General features: G+C 52.2%; 6 protein-coding genes across 6 annotated transcripts; 4 read left to right on the forward strand and 2 right to left on the reverse strand.

The window, feature by feature from the left end:
* Positions 1-32: 32 nt before the first annotated feature.
* Positions 33-3,950, forward strand: HMPREF1120_04505 (DNA repair protein RAD50; the record flags this gene model as incomplete). Its single annotated transcript, XM_009158636.1, has 1 exon — positions 33-3,950. One exon carries the CDS (start codon positions 33-35, stop codon positions 3,948-3,950), a length of 3,918 nt encoding a protein of 1,305 aa, XP_009156884.1.
* Positions 3,951-6,394: 2,444 nt separating this feature from the next.
* On the forward strand, positions 6,395-7,721 carry HMPREF1120_04506 (glucan 1,3-beta-glucosidase; the record flags this gene model as incomplete). Its single annotated transcript, XM_009158637.1, has 3 exons — positions 6,395-6,447; positions 6,503-6,885; positions 6,958-7,721. The coding sequence occupies 3 exons, from the start codon at positions 6,395-6,397 to the stop codon at positions 7,719-7,721; spliced, it is 1,200 nt and encodes a 399-aa protein (XP_009156885.1).
* A 277-nt stretch (positions 7,722-7,998) lies between these two features.
* HMPREF1120_04507 (uncharacterized protein) lies at positions 7,999-10,220 on the reverse strand. Its single transcript, XM_009158638.1, has 2 exons — positions 10,089-10,220; positions 7,999-10,032 (listed from the first exon to the last, which is right to left on the reverse strand). Exons 1-2 carry the CDS (start codon positions 10,089-10,091, stop codon positions 8,458-8,460), a joined length of 1,578 nt encoding a protein of 525 aa, XP_009156886.1. The 5' UTR covers positions 10,092-10,220; the 3' UTR covers positions 7,999-8,457.
* An 848-nt stretch (positions 10,221-11,068) lies between these two features.
* On the forward strand, positions 11,069-13,339 carry HMPREF1120_04508 (uncharacterized protein; the record flags this gene model as incomplete). Its single annotated transcript, XM_009158639.1, has 1 exon — positions 11,069-13,339. One exon carries the CDS (start codon positions 11,069-11,071, stop codon positions 13,337-13,339), a length of 2,271 nt encoding a protein of 756 aa, XP_009156887.1.
* Positions 13,340-14,256: 917 nt separating this feature from the next.
* HMPREF1120_04509 (high-affinity iron transporter) lies at positions 14,257-16,636 on the reverse strand. Its single transcript, XM_009158640.1, has 2 exons — positions 15,543-16,636; positions 14,257-15,487 (listed from the first exon to the last, which is right to left on the reverse strand). The coding sequence occupies exons 1-2, from the start codon at positions 15,885-15,887 to the stop codon at positions 14,537-14,539; spliced, it is 1,296 nt and encodes a 431-aa protein (XP_009156888.1). The 5' UTR covers positions 15,888-16,636; the 3' UTR covers positions 14,257-14,536.
* A 961-nt stretch (positions 16,637-17,597) lies between these two features.
* HMPREF1120_04510 (ferrooxidoreductase Fet3) lies at positions 17,598-19,802 on the forward strand (the record flags this gene model as incomplete). The annotated part of the gene is made up of 4 exons (XM_009158641.1): positions 17,598-17,936; positions 17,991-18,207; positions 18,311-18,804; positions 18,906-19,802. 4 exons carry the CDS (start codon positions 17,598-17,600, stop codon positions 19,800-19,802), a joined length of 1,947 nt encoding a protein of 648 aa, XP_009156889.1.
* Positions 19,803-20,187: the final 385 nt, after the last annotated feature.

Consider the following 20,187-nt stretch of genomic DNA (forward strand, 5'->3'; position numbering starts at 1 on the left):
CGTCTGTCGTCTCTTGCTTCAAGTTCGCAAACATGTCTCGTCTCCACTCTATGGAGATTCAAGGCATTCGCTCTTTTGCCGAAGGGCATCCCGAAAGACTCAGATTTGAGACGCCCTTGACTCTTATTGTAGGCCAAAACGGGTCCGGTAAAACTACCATCATTGAATGCCTCAAATTTGCCTTTACCGGAATACAGCCTCCTAATACCAAGGTCGGCGGCGCGTTTGTGCACGATCCCAAGCTGGGCAATGACAAGATGGTCCGGGCCCTGGTGCGAGTATCCTTCAAATCTGCGGAGGGCGATCCACTTGTCGTCGCCCGACGCCTAGAGTTGACTGTCAAGAAGAATAGTCGTTCTCTCAAGTCTCTGGAAAACTCGTTGAACATTAGCAGGCATGGCGAGAAGTCTGTCATCTCATCTCGTGTGGCTGAACTTGATATTCGCATACCCCAGGCTCTTGGGGTGTCGGCTGCGATCCTTGACAACGTCATCTTCTGCCATCAGGACGAAAGTTTCTGGCCTTTGAGCGATCCTTCCACGCTCAAAAAGAAGTTCGATGAGATTTTCGAGGCGCAGAAATATACCAAGGCAATTGACAATATCAAGCAGATCCGCAAGAAACACAATGAGGAACTGGGAAAGTACAAAATCATGGAGGCTCATGCGAAGACAGACAAGGATCGAGCCGTCAAAGTTCAGAGGACTATGTCCCGCCTCCAGGAAGAAGTGGAGTCGATGCGGGCAAAAGTGGAAGAACTGGAAGAGAAAATCAAGAACGCTCGGAGACTCGCTGAGGACGCTTGGAGGAAGGGGGAGGACTACGCTAGGATTCTCGGGTCGTTGGAAGGGAAACGGATCGAGGCCCAGGGCCGACAAAGCACCATCGACAGTCTCAAACTTCATCTCGAGGAAGTCAGCGAGCCGGATGATTGGCTACAGGAAACCCTCGATGAATTTCAAACAAAACAACAAGAATTGAGGGACGAGATGCGCAGAAGACAAGAAGAGTACATTGAGCTTCAGGACCGGATCAAAGAGCTTGGAAAAGAGCGCGAGCGGAAAGTCCAATTAAAAGGTAAATACGAGCAAGAGCAGGAGGAGCACGAAAGGCAGCTTGTCAGACGAAAGGAGATGGTCAGAGAGGTGGCTGCGAAACATCAAATTCGGGGCTATGATGATCTCAGCGACGAAAGCCAGGTCGAGGAGTTCCTGTTCCGAATCAAGAAGATGCTCAAAGATCAACGCACCGCGCTTGATCGTATCAAGCTTGAGCACACTGCTGAACGGCGTGAAGCCCAAACCCTCGTCAACAGGTTGACTGAACGAAAGGCCGCCTTGCAAGACAATAAAGTCAGCACAAGAAAACAGATGGATATCAATGACAGAGAAGCAGCTGACTTTCAGAGACGAGCTGACAAGATCGAGGTAGACGAGGGCAGCAGAGCTGTTGTTGAGTCACGAATTGACCACCTTAATGCAAAGATACGCCAGGCGAGACAGGCTGCAGAAGCCAGTGGTTGGGACAAAAAGCTTCAAGAAGCGAGCGCAGAGCTCCGCTCTTATGAGGATCTGAGCTCGCGCCTGAACGATGAAATAGTCCATGCAACCAAGCAGGCCGAAGAACTGGCTAGACTAGCACACTTGAAACAAGAGCTGAAGGAACGCCAGCGAAGTCTGGGAACATTGTTGAATGCTCACAGCGAACGTATCAACAAGGTGCTCGGAGAGGACTGGACTCCTACAACAGTGGAAAAGGTTTACCAGGGGGCGCTAGGCAGTGCCGCCGGTGAGGCGGCCTCGGCCGAGAGGGAAAGAGACTCGGTGGGTAGAGAGTTGGACCAGCTGCAATTCAGGCAGAAGACAATTCGAGACGACCTCGCACGCAAGAAGGCCGAAGCAGGCAAATGCGATAAGGAAATTCGCCAGGTCGTCCAAGACGGCCCAGAAGGATACGAGGAAGCTCTGCAGCAGGCACAAGCTGATGCCGAATACGCACGTGAGGACAGTGGTCAATTTGCGGGTCTTCATGACTACTACCTAAAGGTTCTAGAGACCCTCAAGAGTGAGAAGCCGGCATGTCGAACCTGTGCGCGGACTTTTAAGGGTCCCAATGATCCAGCTTTGGAGAAGATGAAGAAGCGCATCGAAGGATTGGTGGAGAAGACTCTGGCGCAGGCGGAAAGCACGACTTCAAAAGAGGCTGAAGCTGAGTACAGACGCCTGCTTGACCTGGGAATTGTGAATGAAACCTTCAAGAAGCTTGTCAAGACTGAAATCCCCGCAGCCGAGAAAGATCTGTCCACATTGAGCGGAGAGAAGGAGGCTTTGCTTGCCAAGATCGAGAAGCATGACAAGATTGTTGAGCAACGTCAGCATGCGAAGCGTGAACTGGAGTCCATTGGCCGAACGGTGGCATCCATCGCCAAATACGACGCTGACATCAAATCTTTGAACGCCCAGATCGAGGAATATTCCGCGAAACAATCCCAGCGTGCTGGCGGGCGTACATTGGAAGACATACGAGAAGAACTCAACGCCGTTGCTGAAAAGGTTAGGGCAACACAAAATTTAATCAATCGGCTTCGAACAGAGCAAGAGCAGTCTCGGGTTACCTTATCTACCATGGAACTCGAGCTTCGTGATCTAAAGGGTGAGCTGAGCAACGTTGGCTTTCAGCTGGAGAAGAAGGCTTCACTTGCCGCCCGGGTGGAAGAATTTCGTGCTCTGAACCAAAAACAAAGAGCCACGTTGGAAAAGCTCGACCAGGATATTGAGAAGCTGGATCCGGAAATCGCAACTGCTAAGGCCAAGTACGAGGACGTTGACCAACGAGCATCCGCAAAGGAGCAGGAAATGTCTTACGAACAGTCCAAGCTCAGTGAAAGTGTCAGTGGACTTGATATCTTGAATGACCAGGTGCGCTCCTATGTGGACCGGGACGGCCCAAACCAGCTTGCACGCATTAATCGAGAACTCGCCCATCTGGAGCGAGAACTGGAGCGGATGCAAGGACAACAATCGCAATTGACTCGAGACATCAACAAGATCAATGATCAGATTCGGGACAGTGAGGCTACGCGACGTCGATATTCGGACAATCTGCGATATCGCCAGGAGACCAGAGCGCTTGCGCAGCTGAGGATAGAGATCGAGGAACTCGAGAGCAAGAATGCGGAGGCAGACCGAGACAGGTTCCAGAAGGAATCAGAAAAATGGACTCACGAACACAACAAGCTCAGTGCGTTGCAGGCCGGTGTCATGGGAGAGATGAAGTCCAAAGACGCCCAACTCGTCGAGCTTCTCCAGGATTACAAGACAGACCTGTCGGATGCTGCGATACGATACAAAGAAGCACATATCAAAGTAGAGGCCACCAAGGCAGCTGTGGAAGACTTGGGCCGATATGGTGGGGCCTTGGATAAGGCGATCATGAAATACCACAGTCTCAAGATGGAGGAGATCAACAGCATCATCGAGGAACTATGGCGGAAGACATACAAAGGCACCGACGTTGATACCATCATGATCCGAGCCGACAATGAATCTGGACGGGGCAATCGATCGTACAACTACCGGGTGGTGATGGTCAAGAGAGGAGCTGAGATGGACATGCGAGGCCGATGCAGCGCGGGACAGAAGGTGCTGGCCAGTATCATCATCCGACTGGCACTGGCCGAGTGTTTCAGCGCGAATTGCGGTTTGATTGCACTGGACGAGCCGACGACCAACCTGGACCGGGAGAATATTGAAAGCCTGGCACATTCGCTCCGCGATATCATCAAGTACCGACAGCAGCAAGCGAATTTCCAGCTAATCATCATCACACACGACGAGGACTTTTTGCGCCAGATGGACTGCGCCGAATTCACCGGATATTACTATCGCATCTCGCGTGATCAGATGCAGAACTCTATCATTCGGCGACAGAGTATTACCGAAGTACTCTGAAACAAAACGGGGGGTTTCGAGTAGATAGAATCAGCGTCGGCCGGCCGTAAGAGGTGCTAGGGTCTCTATGTGCTGGCCTTTCATGGTACCTTGCAAGGAACGGCAACGTGTGGTCCAATCTTTTGAGACCAGAGCCAGCAGGCTGCCTTGCCATGAAGGGGCCGGTATAGCTCCGGCATGGGTGCATTCTACACATGCATAGAAATATGGATTGTGCTCCGCGATGGGCAATGTACTTAGTACTATTAGCTATTCGTAGTTTGAACATCCGTCCTCCGTGCTGAATTGCACATGCAGGCCTTCTCTTCCACATGAGGCTCAAAGTACCACTTCGAAGCGTTGTAATCGTCCGTGCCTCGGCATGGCTTGAGCTTCTTCCGCGCTTCTTCCAAGAGGTGGAAGCCACCTCCCAAAAGAGGTTGGGACAGCTACAGTATCAGCAGGGCGGCCGTGGGCCCACCTGGCAGCTGTGGGTGGACTGGGGCCGTGTGTAGCCGGGAACTATGCAACTGTTGTCCTGGAAAAGGCTAAAGTGCCGGTCAAGTCAATGCTTGAATTGGCATGCAAGGGACGATCTGGAAGCAAGAATGGGGAGGGATGGTTTGCTGTTCGCAGTCAGCATCTGGCAGCCGAACAACTGCCATGGTCTAGGTATGCACAAGCGAAGCAGGTTCGGTAGGGGGGATTTTCAGGATGTCTCATCGCTTCAGACTTGCGGTACTGATTGTGATCCAGAAATCGTAGGGTCTGCGAAAGGCGTGCACTGGCAGGACAGAGGAGAAGTGAGGAGAGCATATGAGTTGTCAGGCGGTGTGACTCCCTGCCATGCGAGCAGCGTCTACCATGGTAGCAGTATAGTAGTATCCATCATCTGATTGATGTGGCGTTTGCCGGTACACGACTCGAGGATCGAAGAGCAGTGTCCTGCTGGTCAGCCGACTTGGGCCTGCGCACGAATGGCAAATGGAGGAGAAAGGATCGACAGCAACCGACATTACAGTTGCTGCAGACATCGACATCGACGGCAGAGATGGAGATGGTGATGATGATCACTGGAATGATGCGAGTCAAGGTGCAGTCTGCAGTGCAGTGTTGAAGATGCCGCCACCAAGACTGCGCTGCGCTACTTCGACGTTGTAGTAATCACTGACTACGACATTGTACATCCTCAACTACACTACTACACCTACCTACTAGTAGGTAGCTACTATACTGCTACCTAACATGCTCCTTCATTCTAACCACAATACTACCCGCTAGACACCTGGTACCCGGATATCTCTTAGGTACCAGAAACCAGATCAGCACCTGGGCAGTAGTGAATATCGGTCTATCTGCCTGCTCACTGCTACCACTACTACCACTACTACTACCACCACTACCACCCCCAGTGTCACTCCCCTGGCTCTCGATGCATTGTCTCCAGTGATTGCTGGCCCTTGACTCTCTCTCCACACCTGCCATTTGGCTCAGTTGCCCTGTTTCACGTCATTCCGCTCCGCCCGTATTCCAGCTGATTTCCTTGCCAACTCAGCACCAGCACAGCAGCCTGCCTAGGCCATTAGACAGCCAGGCAGATAGACAGAACCGAACCCATGTTGCTTGCGCTTCCTGCCGGGTCCAGCCAGGCCAGCTGTCGCCGAAACATGTCTTCCGGGCCGAATCCTCTCTTCGCTGCCTTTGATGCCACGGGCCTCCAGGCCGTCAAACGGCCACTTGCGCGGCTTGGGTCTGTTCTCTGCTCCACCGGCCGTGCTGCTTGTCCTCTCTTCCAACCGAACGGGCGCGCGATCCTGCTGGTATGGGACTAACCATGTACCCACCTGCCAATTCCACCCATTGGCGATCCTGGGCTCCAGCATGCTCACTTCAAGTTCCATCATCCGCGGGCGTTGGCGACCTGACCTTTTGTCTACCTTATGTTGTACTAGCCTTGATGCAGCCATCACCATCTATCCAAGCTTCTTCTTGGGTTACGTGAAGAAGAATGGTACGATGCAAGATGTTTGCCAATCTATACCGGGTTCGCATTCTTCCGTTGGTCGGATGGTAGTCCTCAATCCGCATGGTGCCATATATCCACCGTGTGTTATACCTGGATCGACACCATGGAAGCCTATAGTACCAGGTCTGTTGCTACCTCGATCCATTCCATTCCTTGTCTCTTTCTCTCTATACCAGGTGACCGTTTGATTTCCCCTCACGCCAGGTCAAGTGCTTCCTTCCTGAACCAATCGCCTTGAGGCGAGGGAGTCGTCGTTGCTGTCAGGGTCATCTCGCCTTACACAGCATAAAGGTATCGCCGGCCCGGCAAGAAGTGTTTGCTCTCGGGTCTACCAACAGCGTGTCACGTCCAGTCTTTTGGGCAGCTAGTGCCCAGGTAAATTGAGGTTACGGTGGTCTACCAATTTGTTGATCCTCCTGGCACTTGATACTACTCAATCATGAGGGCCGGAAACCTCATTCTTTCTGCTCTGGCAGCCTTTACTGTCTCGGCGTGAGTCATGCAAGACAATATTCTGGAGAACTGACAAAGTGACTAACCTACCCAGGTCGCCGCTGGATAAACGACAGTTTTCTTACGGGTCAACGCCAGTGCGCGGTGTCAATATTGGAGGCTGGCTGGTGCTGGAACCTTGGATTACACCATCCATATTTAACCAGCTCGGCGGCAATATCGTCGACGAATATACTCTCTGTCAGCAGGTTCCTAACGCCGAGGAGGTGTTGCGGAGTCACTGGGATAGCTGGGTGACCTTGGGCGACTTCCAGAAGATTGCTGCCAACGGCCTGAACCTGGTCCGGATACCCATTGGGTATTGGGCATTCCAGAAGTATGAGCAAGACCCGTACATTCAAGGTGCCGCCGACTACCTTGATGCAGCCATCGGCTGGGCTCGTCAGACTGGCTTAAAGGTCTGGATCGACCTTCATGGTAAGTGAGAGAGAATCTCTCACGGCTCATCAGTGAGTCGATCAGGACGATGAGCTGACATTGCTTCTACAGGCGCACCGCTCTCGCAAAATGGCTACGACAATTCTGGACAGCGTACTTCAACCCCTGGCTGGACCACTGGAGATTCTATCCAGGCCACGCTCAACGTGATTTCGCAGATGGCGCAGAAGTACGGGACTTCCGAGTTTGCGGATGTGGTTGTGGGCATTGAGTTGTTGAACGAACCTTATATGGCAGGTCTTCCAGGCGGAAGATCAGCCACGCAAGGATACTACCAATCAGGTTTCAACATAGTCCGAGGCGCCGGGCCTATTCCAGTCATTTTTCACGATGGCTTCGCCGATCCTTCTCAATGGAACGGGTTCTTGACCGGCCAAGGCATCTCCGGAGCGATTGTTGACCACCACGAATACCAAGCCTTCACCAACGAGTTTGTCGCAATGTCCTGGCAGCAACATGTCGACTACGTCTACTCTCATGCCAATGAATGGGCTCAAGGTTTCGACAAGTTCGTCATATGTGGAGAATGGTCCGCCGCCATGACTGACTGTGCTCCTGCCATCAATGGCCGTGGACTTGGGTCCCGGTACGACGGATCCTATCCTGGATCTTCCTACGTGGGCTCCTGCGCCAACATCGATTCCATCGACCAGTGGAGCAGTGACCTAAGGACGGCAACGACGAACTACATTCGTGCTCAAATCAATGTGTTCGAGTCAAAGATCCAGGGCTGGATCTTTTGGAACTTCAAGACCGAAAATGCGCCTGAATGGGACTTCTTCCGCCTGGTCGACAATGGTATCTGGCCATCATGATGGAGGTCTTCCACCGAGATTGATGCAGTGGCGACCTCCATACGATACCCTCTATCTGTGGCGCTCGCCATGGCACCCTAACTCCGACCTAAAGTGTTCTCTTCCCGAAACCGCACGACTGGACTTCTCTACATTCCCTACAAGCGGACTTGGCTCGCCTGTTTCCCCTTCTCCCCTTTTTGTCGCACACGGCGGGAAATGCATGCCTTCTGGCATGTCGTTATGGGGCTGGATATGGGGATGCACGGCCAAAACACGCATGTTAGATCACTTTTTACACGAACACAAACACGAGCAGGACTTCGGAGGGCCCGGGGGTCTGTAGCGGATGTTGAACCACTACCACTCCACAAGTTGTGGAACACGACATATGACCAGGATAGACGCACACTATCCTGTCTGCCTACGTATTGAGTACATACATAGATAAACCACGTCGACGAATATGATGATCAAATAAACGTAAACAAAGGATTCCTGACCGGTGGTCAATCATGAAAAGGCAATATCATCGATCCTTGGTTCCAAACGCCGGGGTGTCTAGCTGTTCGTCCGAATCCGTGGCTACAGTACATCTATCGAGTTTGCCGCAGATCAAACATGAGGGAGGAAACTAGACTGGTGTTTGAGGAAAGCATTGGAAACAGTAGTAGCATGTTCTTAGGGCCCGAAGAAGGCAAGAGCAGTTTGTTGTTCCTGTCAAACTGCGTCTCTTCTCAGTCTATCTGACTCCAATTTACTCAATGACAAAACCGTCAGCAGTGGCCTTGACGACCTTTTCAAAGTCGACCTCCTCGTCGATTTCGAGCAGACGGGCGCCAGAGACGTCGACATCGACAAAAGGTCTGCTCATCTCAAAACTAACAGACATGGGGAAGAACTCGGCCTCGTCGTCGGCCTGGGACTCAAACTCGAAGCTGCCGGTGGCGTTGTCGGCGTCGATAGTCCCAATAGTCCACTCGAGCGAGTCGCCGGTGACCTGGTACATGGCATCAAACGACGACACGCCGGGCTCGGAGGACGAGTACGGGATGGTGACGGCAACGTCCCTCAGGGTCAAATCCGGGTTTGTCAGTTCGTACTCGATGGTGATGGTGGTATAGCTGTCGTCAGACTTGTTGACCCAAGCGGTAAACGTGATGGGCAGGACGTCCGGTGTATCTGCGGGAGCGGTGGCACGCCAGCGCAGGACGCCGATGCTGTTGTTGGTAGGGAATTTCTTGGTCGTGTCTTTCAGCTGGATGACCTTTTGGGACGTGAACAGGTTCTTGTCGACGTTGGGGTGGGTGCGGAACTGCGCTTTTAGGGGCCCCTCGACAGCGTGCACGGATAAAGCCAGTTTTGTTAGCGAGGCGTCGCTGATCTTGAGTTGCAGGTCGCCTTTCACTTCGAATGATTTGAGTGCTCCTTCGCGAGTCAGCTTTGCGCTCAGCGTCTCGGCTAGTGTGATCAGGATGGGAGGCGCGTGTGTAGTTTCTGTCGAGTGGCGGGCTGCTGTGCGGTCTGGGAGGTCGGTGTGATGGGCGGCGGGAGAGGAGATGGTGTGATGTTGGTCTTCGAGGGCGGCCGCTTCGGGACCCAGCTCTTGCTGCACTTTGGCAAACGCGTTGGATGTCTTTGACTTCTTGCCCAGTTGCATTCCCTTTGTTGGACGGGATGCCGAGAATTTGTTCGAGATCTTGTTCTTTTCCGCCTCGTATGTGTCGTAGCTTGATTCCGGTCGCACGGGAGGTGTGTATGTGGCCTGGGTGGGCATCTTGGGTGCCACGCCTCGTCCGTACGCGGCCGAGCGTGCGGCTTCTTTTCGTTGTAGTTCCAGTTGTTTGGCTTTGCGTTTGCGCTCCTCCGAGGCCTCGAGTTCCTTGTTCCGCGCAATGATTTCTTGGATCCGTTCCTCGTGCGACTCCATTTCCAAAAATGTCTTGATCTGGCTGAGCGACAGGTTCTCTCGGTATCCCATGGTCACCAGCTCGTCAAACGCGCTGAGCAGTTCGAACGCATTGCGTAGGATTTCCCGCTCGTCCACTCTCTTGCAGATTGATGTCACTACCTGTCCGAATAAGTGTAGGCTGTCTATGTCTTGGAGGATGTTGGAGTTCTTGTTCGTGATCAGGACTAGGTACAGTTCGTCAAGCGGTTGGTATACGAAGCGGACGTTCTCTTGCTCCACTGTCGTGTGTTGCGTCGATGAGTCGGCGAGTTTCGGGAAAGATGCCAACAATCCTTCTACCCGAGACTTCTGGATCTCTCGGAACTGTCGTGATAGTAGGGGCTTGCCGCCCCTGGTGCACACGGAGGCCGCGAGAATGACCTGTTACAAGTTAGTGAGATAGTGCCCTGAGCATATAGAACAGAGGATTTCAATACCATTGTGTCGGCGGACGGAGGACAAAGGTGTGCACGTTAATTCCCGGACAACCAAGTCTGTGTTTGTGTCGATGTTGAGGAGCAGTCGGCGTCGTAGGACTAGTAGTGGTGGTGGTGGTGGTGGTGGTGGTGGTGGTGGTGGTGGTGGAGAGGACAGCGAGTGCGATGTCCAAAATGCCAATGTAGAGTATTACCCCAATTGGCCGACAATGACGCCGCTTCAGAGCGCGCTGTTCCCATCTAACCACAAAGGCTTTAGTGCTGCCATGCACCTGCGTCCAGACCTCTACGTCGTAGTACGGAACCGTACTTTATGTTTGATGTACTACCATAGCCTACCTAGGTATTCATCTGGTTCACTCGGCCTTTCATAATCTTTGTGGCACGCTCATGAAGCAATTGCACTGGGAAAGGATTGGAGTAAAAAGGTGGCTATGTACAAATGCTGCGTAGTAGTGAGAAAGAAGTTGCGTTTGTTGTTTGCCTGCGTCACCGTTGTGTCACATGTTAGCCTGCGCAGGCTTGGCAACAACCCTTTTATGCGCGTGGTAGAACCTGAACGTTCCAAGTTCGATTCATCACATTCAGTTCAGTTCAGCGGGAGCCCAACGTGAGGTCCTCACACTTCAGCAGTCACACTCTGTCACCTTCTCTTCCACTGCGCACACTGTTAATGCTATCCCTCCACAAAGGAAGTGCCCAGATATCCAACCACCCGCATACGATAGGATTTGTTTTCCTTAAAAGGCCTGTAACCTCCGCAGCCTGCGCCTCGCCTCCGCCTTCGTTTGCGAGCCCTTGCTATCCCAGCTTTCTCATTCTTTAACCACTTCCCTCTGCCATAGTGTCCATTACACTCGAACTGCGCCGTTCAAAATTCAGCAACACGCCCGCTGCAACGAGGAGAAGTTGGGAAGCGCAAGCACGGCAATCAGTCTATGCAGGCACGAAGCACCTTCGCTTTCGCATGTTAACCAGCAATGACCGCAATCCCGTCGTTCACATTCCAGGATCTGGACCCTTCCCATCTTGATGACAAGATGGATGTAGCATCATCGCCCTTTCGTCAAGCTGACGACCTCGACGTCGACCTGGACTCCGTTCACGAGCCTTCCATCATAGAATCTTTGCACGATGACATGGTTGACGACGCAGTAGAGCAAGGAGAAGCTGCCAGTGATCTTATGCAAGATGAGAACCAGGCACCTCTTCCTGATGACGACATGATTGATGATGAAGATCCCACACTCGGAGGCGACAACCGCGATGAAGATTTCAACATGGATGCGTTCCCCGAAGAAGCTCGAGTTGATGAAGATGAGGATATTCTTTACGAGGAGGAAGAAGATATCGACCTTGTGGCTGAGCAGGTAGAAGAGGCGGTGGAGACTACGGCTCAGCATGAAGCACAAGAGTTTCACGAGGTGGAAGAGGAAGTCATCTTTGATGATGTTGAAGAAGAGCCTGACAAGCAGAATCAGGACGATCTAGCTACTAACCAACCGGCCGCCGAAACAGCACCAGATGTTTCGGGGAATTTTGATAATGCCGAGCAAGACTCAGCAAACGCCCATCATGATGCTGCTGAGAACCCTGGTGAGGCCGAGGCCCCTAGCGAAGCACACGATATTGGTAACAGCTCTCTTGAGCAAGACAAACAAACCGAGGACAACGTCGCTAGCAATTCTGCCGAAGTCTCCGCAGAGGCACAGGTTGATGACACCTCTGGCGAACAGCATGACAGCCGCCACGTTGAAGAAAACGCCGAGTTAGCGGCAAATCCTCAGACCGTTTCTGCGCAAGTTGAGAACAACCCAATTCCAGAGACGCAGCAGCATCATGACAAGGCTCACGGCTCCACTGAAACACAAGAAACCACCAGTCGCGCCGTGCATCCTGTGACGTTGGTGTACTTGGAGGAAGAGATGTCCTTGTTTCCTCCTATGATCGGAGATGACTCTTCGATGTACTTCCTGGCTGACTCGTCACTCGCCTTTGAGCCATTGGATAAGCTTCTTGCAGCCTGTCGTGAACTCCTCACAGGCACACTGGACCACCATGACGAGCTTGTTCTCGACATCACATCTTTAGGTCTCCATATCTGTGAGGATTCCAAGTATGCCTCCCAGATCACTCTGGCGCAGATTCTGGACGTGTATTTGCAGCTCTGTCGCAATGATGTTGGTCAGGAGATCCGTCCATTGTACTGTTACTTGAGCAGTCGCGTGAGCTTGGCGTCCCAGTATGCCTATCTTGTTTCTTCGTCTCAAGAGGGTAGGACATTTTCCGAAGTCGTCGCAGACCATGTTGACACTCCTGAACCCGAAGGCGAGAGTACGGAAGCAACAGACTACAAGGATGAACAGGAAGACTACGGCCACCAGGAAGTACCTGGCGCAGATCAGGGCGATGAGGATGGCTCAGTTACGCAAGCAGTCACGACTGAGCCGGAGGTTGACCATCAGTCCGGTAATGGTGCAGCGACAGAAGAACGTGGTGACCTAGAAGGGACCGCAGCTGAAGCCACAGGCGAAGCCATCAATGCTAGCGTGTCGGAAGAGTTCCCACATGATCCTGTTGAACTGGGTGATCTGCCCGAAGAATCCCACCAGCGAGGGACTGAGCAGGACCAGGATGAAGAGGCACCAACAGAAGAACAAGCTCATCGCCACGAGGCCAGTCCTGGCGGTCAGGAAGTCCACCCTCAAGACCCGGATCATCTGGACCCCCACGAGCAGGAGACGAATAGTTCACACACCGTCGAAGCTGAGGTCGCCGAGGTGGACACCACTGTCGTTGTTGGCGATGAAGCCGAACTGGGTGCGCAACAGACTTTTGAAGACCCCGATGAAGAAGCCGAGGATCTATTCGAGCATGATAAGGGTGCCGATGAAGCAAACGCAGAAGATTTTGACGCTTACGGCGACGAAGAGATCTTCCATCAAGAAGCGACAGACCAAGTCGTGACTGATGACGGCGTCATGTCCCGCGAGGATGTTCAACCATCCACTTTCGAAGTCACCAAAGAGCCGCACCTGGCTACCGATGATGCTTCCCATACGGTAGATGGTGGAACTATGCCAGTGTCCAATGGTCATCGTGCAACGTCCCCGGCTGGTACTCTTGAGGCTCACAGTCCTCCTGTCACTCCGTCCAAGGCAAACCCGGCCAAGCGAAAAGTAGAAGATGACGATGAGCTCGATCTGCTCGACTTGGACACACCCGAACCGAAACGACGCCGACCTTCTTGAGCTGATGAGCTATTGGTCGTGCGGCTGCATCCTTCGCAGCGATCCTCGCTGACCCGCAGACACTTGCTCGACCGGCTTTCATTCGAAACGACTGATGACCATCGACACGACCATCACAACATCTTCTACTAACCAACCGTCGAAACTAATTATCTAGGTCACGAGTGTAGTTTTTCCCGACTCCCTATCCACCTTCCTGCCCCAGGGTTGTGTCCGGAATCCCTCATTACATCCCCCTCTCCCCTTGCTTACTAACCACAGGAGCCCCTGCACATCCACCCACAACCTCACCTTTGTTGCAACCTACGCTGGATTCGACTTCTAAAGGGAGGCTATTGCTCCTTTTTATGTGCACAAAACAAAACAATGACAGAATTACCGCTTTATGGTGACTGCAATGGCAGGGCGGGTGGGCTGCAGTGCACTGTAAGTAGCGTGACATGCTGGATAAGTCGACTTTGAGATGGATGGCAAGACAAAAGCGGGTGCTTCTTTTCGATTCGATTCTCGGTTGTCCGGCCCATAAAGGTCGGGAGGAGAAGAGGATTTGTTCATGTTGTTTTAAGTGCAAAGCATGTGGTCGGAATGATTCCAGATGAATGCGTCGCAGCTGATTGTGCAGTGGGAGGATTTCTTCGCGTCTGTTCTTCGTTGCATCCACAGGTTACCCAGTTTTTGCATCGCATATTCGATAAGCAATAAAAGCAATTCAATCAATTCTGTACCGCAGGCCGTCCATCTCACTTAGGAATATGATCATTACCACATAGACCCGAGTTTATGCACGACTTCTACACGAAAGTCGTCGCGGGTTTGCGGCGTCGCGTGGAAGTGGGAGCAGACAGCAGTTTCTCTGCCACTCACCGGCAGTTCAACGTCTTCAGAGCGATCAATCACTGCCTGCAATCAAAAAAATAGTGCACGATACTGCGAAAGGCAGTTGGGTATAGATGGGATAGTGTAAGAGTCTGCTGCTGACTATTCAACTATTAGACATAACTCGTTCATGCCTCGCCACATTCTGCGTTTCCATCGGCCGGGTTCTCTATACAGCCGGCTTTTCTCTCCTTGTGGACGCATCCCAGTCAGTTTGTCTGATGCAACTGGTGAGAACCTCGACCTCACTCAAACCTTCAATATCACCAAGGCATCGTTTCTTTGGAGCTTGAGTCGAGCTCATAGCTGTGAGCGACAGGACTAAGCATCACTAGAGATCTCCTTTGCTCGGTGAGTGTGCTTTTCGGTTGCAGGAGGAACACTGGCACTGCTGGTGGCATCGTCACTGTGTTTCCTGTCTTCGATGATGGGATCGGTTGCTTTGGCCTTCATGAAAGGATAATGACCCCTTGACTCTTTGAACCTCAACAAGAGGAAGCCGACAATGACGGCAAGCCAAAAGATGTTGTAGCTGATAACACTGCCATATGTGGCACTGTTTTGCCAACCAAACAGAGCATTGAAGATACCCCAGCCACCACCACCGTTCAGTTCGGGATTGCAGCAGTTCACATGCCAAACACTGTTTCGAATGTCGTATGAGCCCGGTCCGGAGCCGTTCTCGGCAGCATCGCCACCTGTGGCCTTGTTCCAAGCATCGGCTTCGAGATACCACACACCCCGGGAGAAGAGACCGGCAGCCACCAGGTAAAGGAAACACGTGCTCACGATCAAGAAAACCTGCAGAGGAGCCATGTTGCCGCCCTTGTAGATGATGAACCCAACCGCGCAGCCAGCAGCGAGGCCACAGACCGTGGCTAACGGGATCGAGCTGGCAGGCAGGCCCAGGCTCACTCCGCCCACGAATACAATTGCTTCGAGGCCTTCACGAAGAATGGTGATGAAGGGCAGCAGAAACATGGCATACTTTTCCGCCCACAATTTGAACCGGTTGCCGAGTCTGGCGTTCTTGTTGTCCGTGGCCTCCAATGCTTTGGCGAGCTTGAGCCGCCATTTGGCCTGCATCTTGGAGACACGCAAAAGCGCAGCACCCATGGCAGCAATGATCAAAGCCGCGACGAGAGCAAAGACGCCTTCCCAGATGTACTCGGCGGGGCCCCAGCTGTCTTTGCCGATGCCGTAAAAGGCGCCAATGAGACCACAACCCACGATCAGGCATATAAAGAACCCGATAAATGTTCCATACCAAATCTGGACAAAAAACAGGTTAGCCTGTGGTGGATAGCGATCACCGTTACAAACATACCTGATTGCGAAGTTTTTTGTAAACATTTCTGTCTCGGTCTGGACCGAGTTGTTGTTTCAGGAAGGAGAGCAAGACAGAGACAACAATGCTCGTCTCAAGGGTCTCCCTGAATACGATAAAGAAGACTGGAACAGCGAAGACGTTGACCATGGTGATTTGTGAGCGCGGTAGCAGACGTGAAGTCACTAAAAGAAGGCCCTTGTTCCGGGCTTGGTGAGTACCCTGCTTTGCTCGCCCTTGGATATACCTCTTGAGTACTGTGAAGAAAGCAAGAAGACAGCGGGCGTCCGTCCCATCAGATAAGATGTTATAATATGGCCAGCCTTGAGAAGCTACTATGAACATGGGTGGGTCGTGTTTGGCCGAGAAGCAACAGAACAGGACATTCTTCTTCAGGATTTAGACGGGAATCCGTCGGCAGAACAAACCTCTCCACGGCAAGAGACAACATCATTTTCGTGGTCAGTCCACCAACGCCGATATCGCTGTCTAGACATGGCAATCCAGAGTGGTGATGGCGACAAGTGTCAAGGCTTGAACTGAGAAAAAAGAAAAATCCGTCGCCCGCGTGTGGCATTGAGTTCGCTTCGAGGTGCCACCTCAAACGCTAGACTTTTCGTTCCAGGTAAGGCTCAGATGATGGGGTCCGGGGAGGCGGGTCACAGGAGTCACCTTTGCCCTGTCGGGGATCTTTTGACTGAAGTGATTCAGCGTCTCGACTCTCCCTGAAGCCTGGACGAGTCGAAGGCCAGAAAATAGAGCAATCAGCATCCATCAGGTCGGGTATTTTCGACTCTTCTCGCCAAATCCCACACTAGGACCTTTCGGCCGCTCTTGGCTTTAGCTAAGAGGATGCCTGCAAATAGAACAGTGCTTGAGGGGCGGTCCTCAATGCTTGGTGTTTGGTGTTGTCCGGCACCAGAAAGCTTCTCAGCTTGTAACGATTTGTGGGTCGAGCAGCCCCTTGGATCCCGAAATATCTGCGGTATAATAATATACAGACTACACAGAAGTTCAGTAGGTGCTCCTGTCGCCGCGGAGATTTAGAAAGCCTTCATGCCCTGCAGCAGCTGTTGGGTGAGGTATGGTCTGAGCCCAACCGATCAGAGCGCTTCACAAGCGAGCTCGATAGTTGATCATCTTCATTGTTGAGGCTAGATCCGATTAGACAAGATGGTCTGATTGACAACATGTCTTATCTGATCTGACCAGCCCTGAGAGACTTGGCCCGCGACGGACTCTTGGCCAGCGTTGATCCACCCTCCGCCATGGTCGGGTCTTGTCACTCTCGATTGCTGGTCACACCACACCAAGTGTGTTCCTGCTGCCTTGCCCAGGAGAAAGCTCTGCTTGAACGCCAGTTGTAGCTAGCCCCAGCGCTTCAACGACACTCCACAGAGAAAACCACGCTTCGGCCAAGCATTTTGGCGGCATCTCCGCAGAGTTCTGTCGCTTAAGAAATCCCGCCAGCGGAAGGGTCTGTTTTCAGTTTTCCTGTCTCGACGTAGCTGTGGGCCTGAGCGGCGGTTCCAGTTCCTCTGATTCCTTGGCGTTGGGCTCCCTCAAGCCTCACTGTCAAGTGTTGAACCACTCCCGACAGGGTTTTCCCGGGAGCAAGTGTTTGTGACATCGCGAAATATCATGTGGCGTCAGGATTGTCCCTTCCGCTCGCCCAAAGACTCTCAAAAATGCATGGACATGACCACGCTATAGTCTCGATGGCTTCCTTCGAGGCTGTCCGCCCCCTGAGACTAGTGCAAGGTAGGAAAGTTGTGTGATAATCTAATCAGATGGCCAGACCATGGGGACAACCTTCGCTTTCCACATCGGAGCAGGGTCGGAGAGTCCTCGTGAAGGATTCCATATGTGGTGTCAGCAGAAGCAATCAATGATGAGGTCTGACAATGGAACCGACATTATGCTGTACCCGTACATATCTTCTTCGTTTCTCTCCCATCTTATCTGATCCCTTCGCCAAAGTCGAAGACAGCGGTTCTTTTTCCCTTCGACTACCTGTGCAGCATCCTTACATTCTCCTGTCGCGTCTTTGACGGCATGGCGTTGTCCTTCCTGTTCTTGACCCTCTCCCTCCTGCTTTCATCTGCAAGCGCCGCAATTCGTGAATACAATTTCACTGTTGGCTGGCTTATCACAAATCCCGATGGACAGTTCCTCAGACCGACCATTGGCATCAACGGGCAATGGCCCATCCCACGAATTGAAGCCGACGTGGGAGACAGGATCATTATCAACGTGAAAAACGATCTCGGGAACCAGACCACTTCGCTCCATTTCCACGGTCTCTACCAAATTGGTACAAACCATATGGATGGTGTTGGGGGTGTTACTCAATGTCCGATTCCTCCTGGATTCACCTTCCAATATGACTTCAATGTACGACAGAACCTTTATTCCACTATTGAATTTCTCCAAGCTGACTCGAGATAGATAACCCAACCGGGCACATACTGGTACCATTCGCATGTCAATGGGCAATATCCAGATGGACTACGGGGTCCGCTCATTGTTCACGACCCGAAGAATCCATATGCCGATCTTTACGACGAGGAACTGGTCTTGACTCTTTCCGACTGGTATCATGACCAAATGCCCGGTCTGATCAAAAAGTTCATGAGCGTGACCAATCCCACAGGAGCCGAGCCAGGTAAGTCTTTTTCGTGTACCTGAGGAGGCCGCCACTTCCGATTCTCAAAGCACTTGATATGCCATCCATCTGGTATTTGAGCTAACATAGAGGCCACAAACAGTCCCTCAAGCGGCATTGATGAATGATAAGCAGAATGACACAATCGCCGTTGAACCCGGCAAGACATATTTCCTGCGCATTGTCAACATGGGAGCCTTTGCTGCGCAGTACTTTTGGATTGAAGGCCATACTTTCCGCATCATTGAAGTCGATGGAATCTACACTGAACCGACCGAGGCGAGCATGCTCTACGTGACGTCGGCTCAGAGGTATGGTGTGCTGTTGACCACCAAGAACGAAACCGACAGCAACTTTGCCATCGTGGGATCCATGGACCAAGATCTATTCGACGCGATCCCCAAGGGCCTAAATCCGAACGTTACATCTTACTTGGTTTATGATGACTCGAAACCCCTGCCGACACCAAAGGAGATTGAAACCTTTGAACCCTTTGACGATTTTGGGCTGGTACCAACTGACGGCGAAGAATTGTATGAGGATCCAGACCTGGTGGTTCAGCTCGATGTGGTCATGGACAATTTGGGCGATGGCAAGGTAAGAAACCATATACATTTTGATTGACTTTTTCCATTTGAAGTATTTTTGATCTGGGTGGTGTGTGCACGAAGCATAGACTAACAGTTTACTTCGTTCAGAACTACGCCTTCTTCAGCGGCATCACCTACGTCCCGCCCAAAGTCCCAAGTCTCTACACGGCCCTAACAACCGGCGACCTAGCCGCCCACCCTTCAATCTACGGCCCCAACACGCACTCCTACGTTCTGAGCCATAACCAAACCGTCGAAATCGTCCTCAACAACCAAGACTCGGGCAAACATCCATTCCATTTCCACGGGCACGTATTCCAAACCATTGTTCGCAGCGAAGACGAAGCGGGCGACTACGACTCGGCGCTCGTGTTAAACGGCACCGTCGATCTGCCTCGTGTTCCTATGCGGCGCGACACTATTTTGGTCCGACCGAACGGCCATGTGGTGATGCGCTTCAAGGCCAACAATCCGGGGGTGTGGTTGTTCCACTGTCATATTGAATGGCATATTGAATCTGGATTGATCATGACGTTTGTCGAGAGTCCTCTAACGCTTCAACACCAACTCGCCGACAAAATCCCCGCCAACCACTGGGCCGCATGTGCCGCCAACGATCCTCCATATCTTGTCGCCGGCAACGCGGCAGGACTCACTGAGAATTTACTTGACGTCTCTGAAGCTCCGGCGCCACATGCTCCGCTGCCCGACGGGTTTACGACCAAGGGAATCGTCGCTATGACGTTTAGCATTCTTGCGGGTCTGCTGGGTATTGCTACGGTTGCGTGGTACGGGATGGGTGAGATGGGGACGATTGAAAAGGAGAAGGAAAAGGCGAAGATTGCTAGGCTTACTTCTGCTGTTATTGGTGCTGGGGAGCAGGAGCATCATGCGAAAGAGGCAGCCGCATCAATCGTGGTGGGGAATGGTCATGATCAGACGAGCTATGGGACGAGGGATACGACAGCGCCTCACACTGCTAGTGGTGGTAATGGTGGTGATTGAGATGGAGTTCTGGGATGATAATTCCTTTGGATCAGGATTCAGAAAGGGTCCGGCTTGCCAGGGATCACGCCGATTTGATGGAGTCAATGATTGCTTGTTTGAGGGACGGTCATGGTTGTGTGCAGTGCCAACGGCAACGGCAACGGCGACGCGACGAGAAGGAGAGGCCACAACTAGAGAAAAGAAAGCGACAACGTCAAGAGCAGGAAGATACTTAAGTTCTGGTGCACTGAGCGCGATGGCATCCGGAGCACCGGCCCCGGCATTGGCTATACCTACCTTAATGCTTAATGGGCAGCCGAGGATTGATGGGATGGATGAATTGATGTCAAGTCCCTCACGACCTTACATGATGGAGAGTTATCTTATCTTACATTAAACTGCA

This window comes from Exophiala dermatitidis, assembly GCF_000230625.1.
Source record: "Exophiala dermatitidis NIH/UT8656 unplaced genomic scaffold supercont1.4, whole genome shotgun sequence".
Taxonomy (NCBI): domain Eukaryota; kingdom Fungi; phylum Ascomycota; class Eurotiomycetes; order Chaetothyriales; family Herpotrichiellaceae; genus Exophiala; species Exophiala dermatitidis.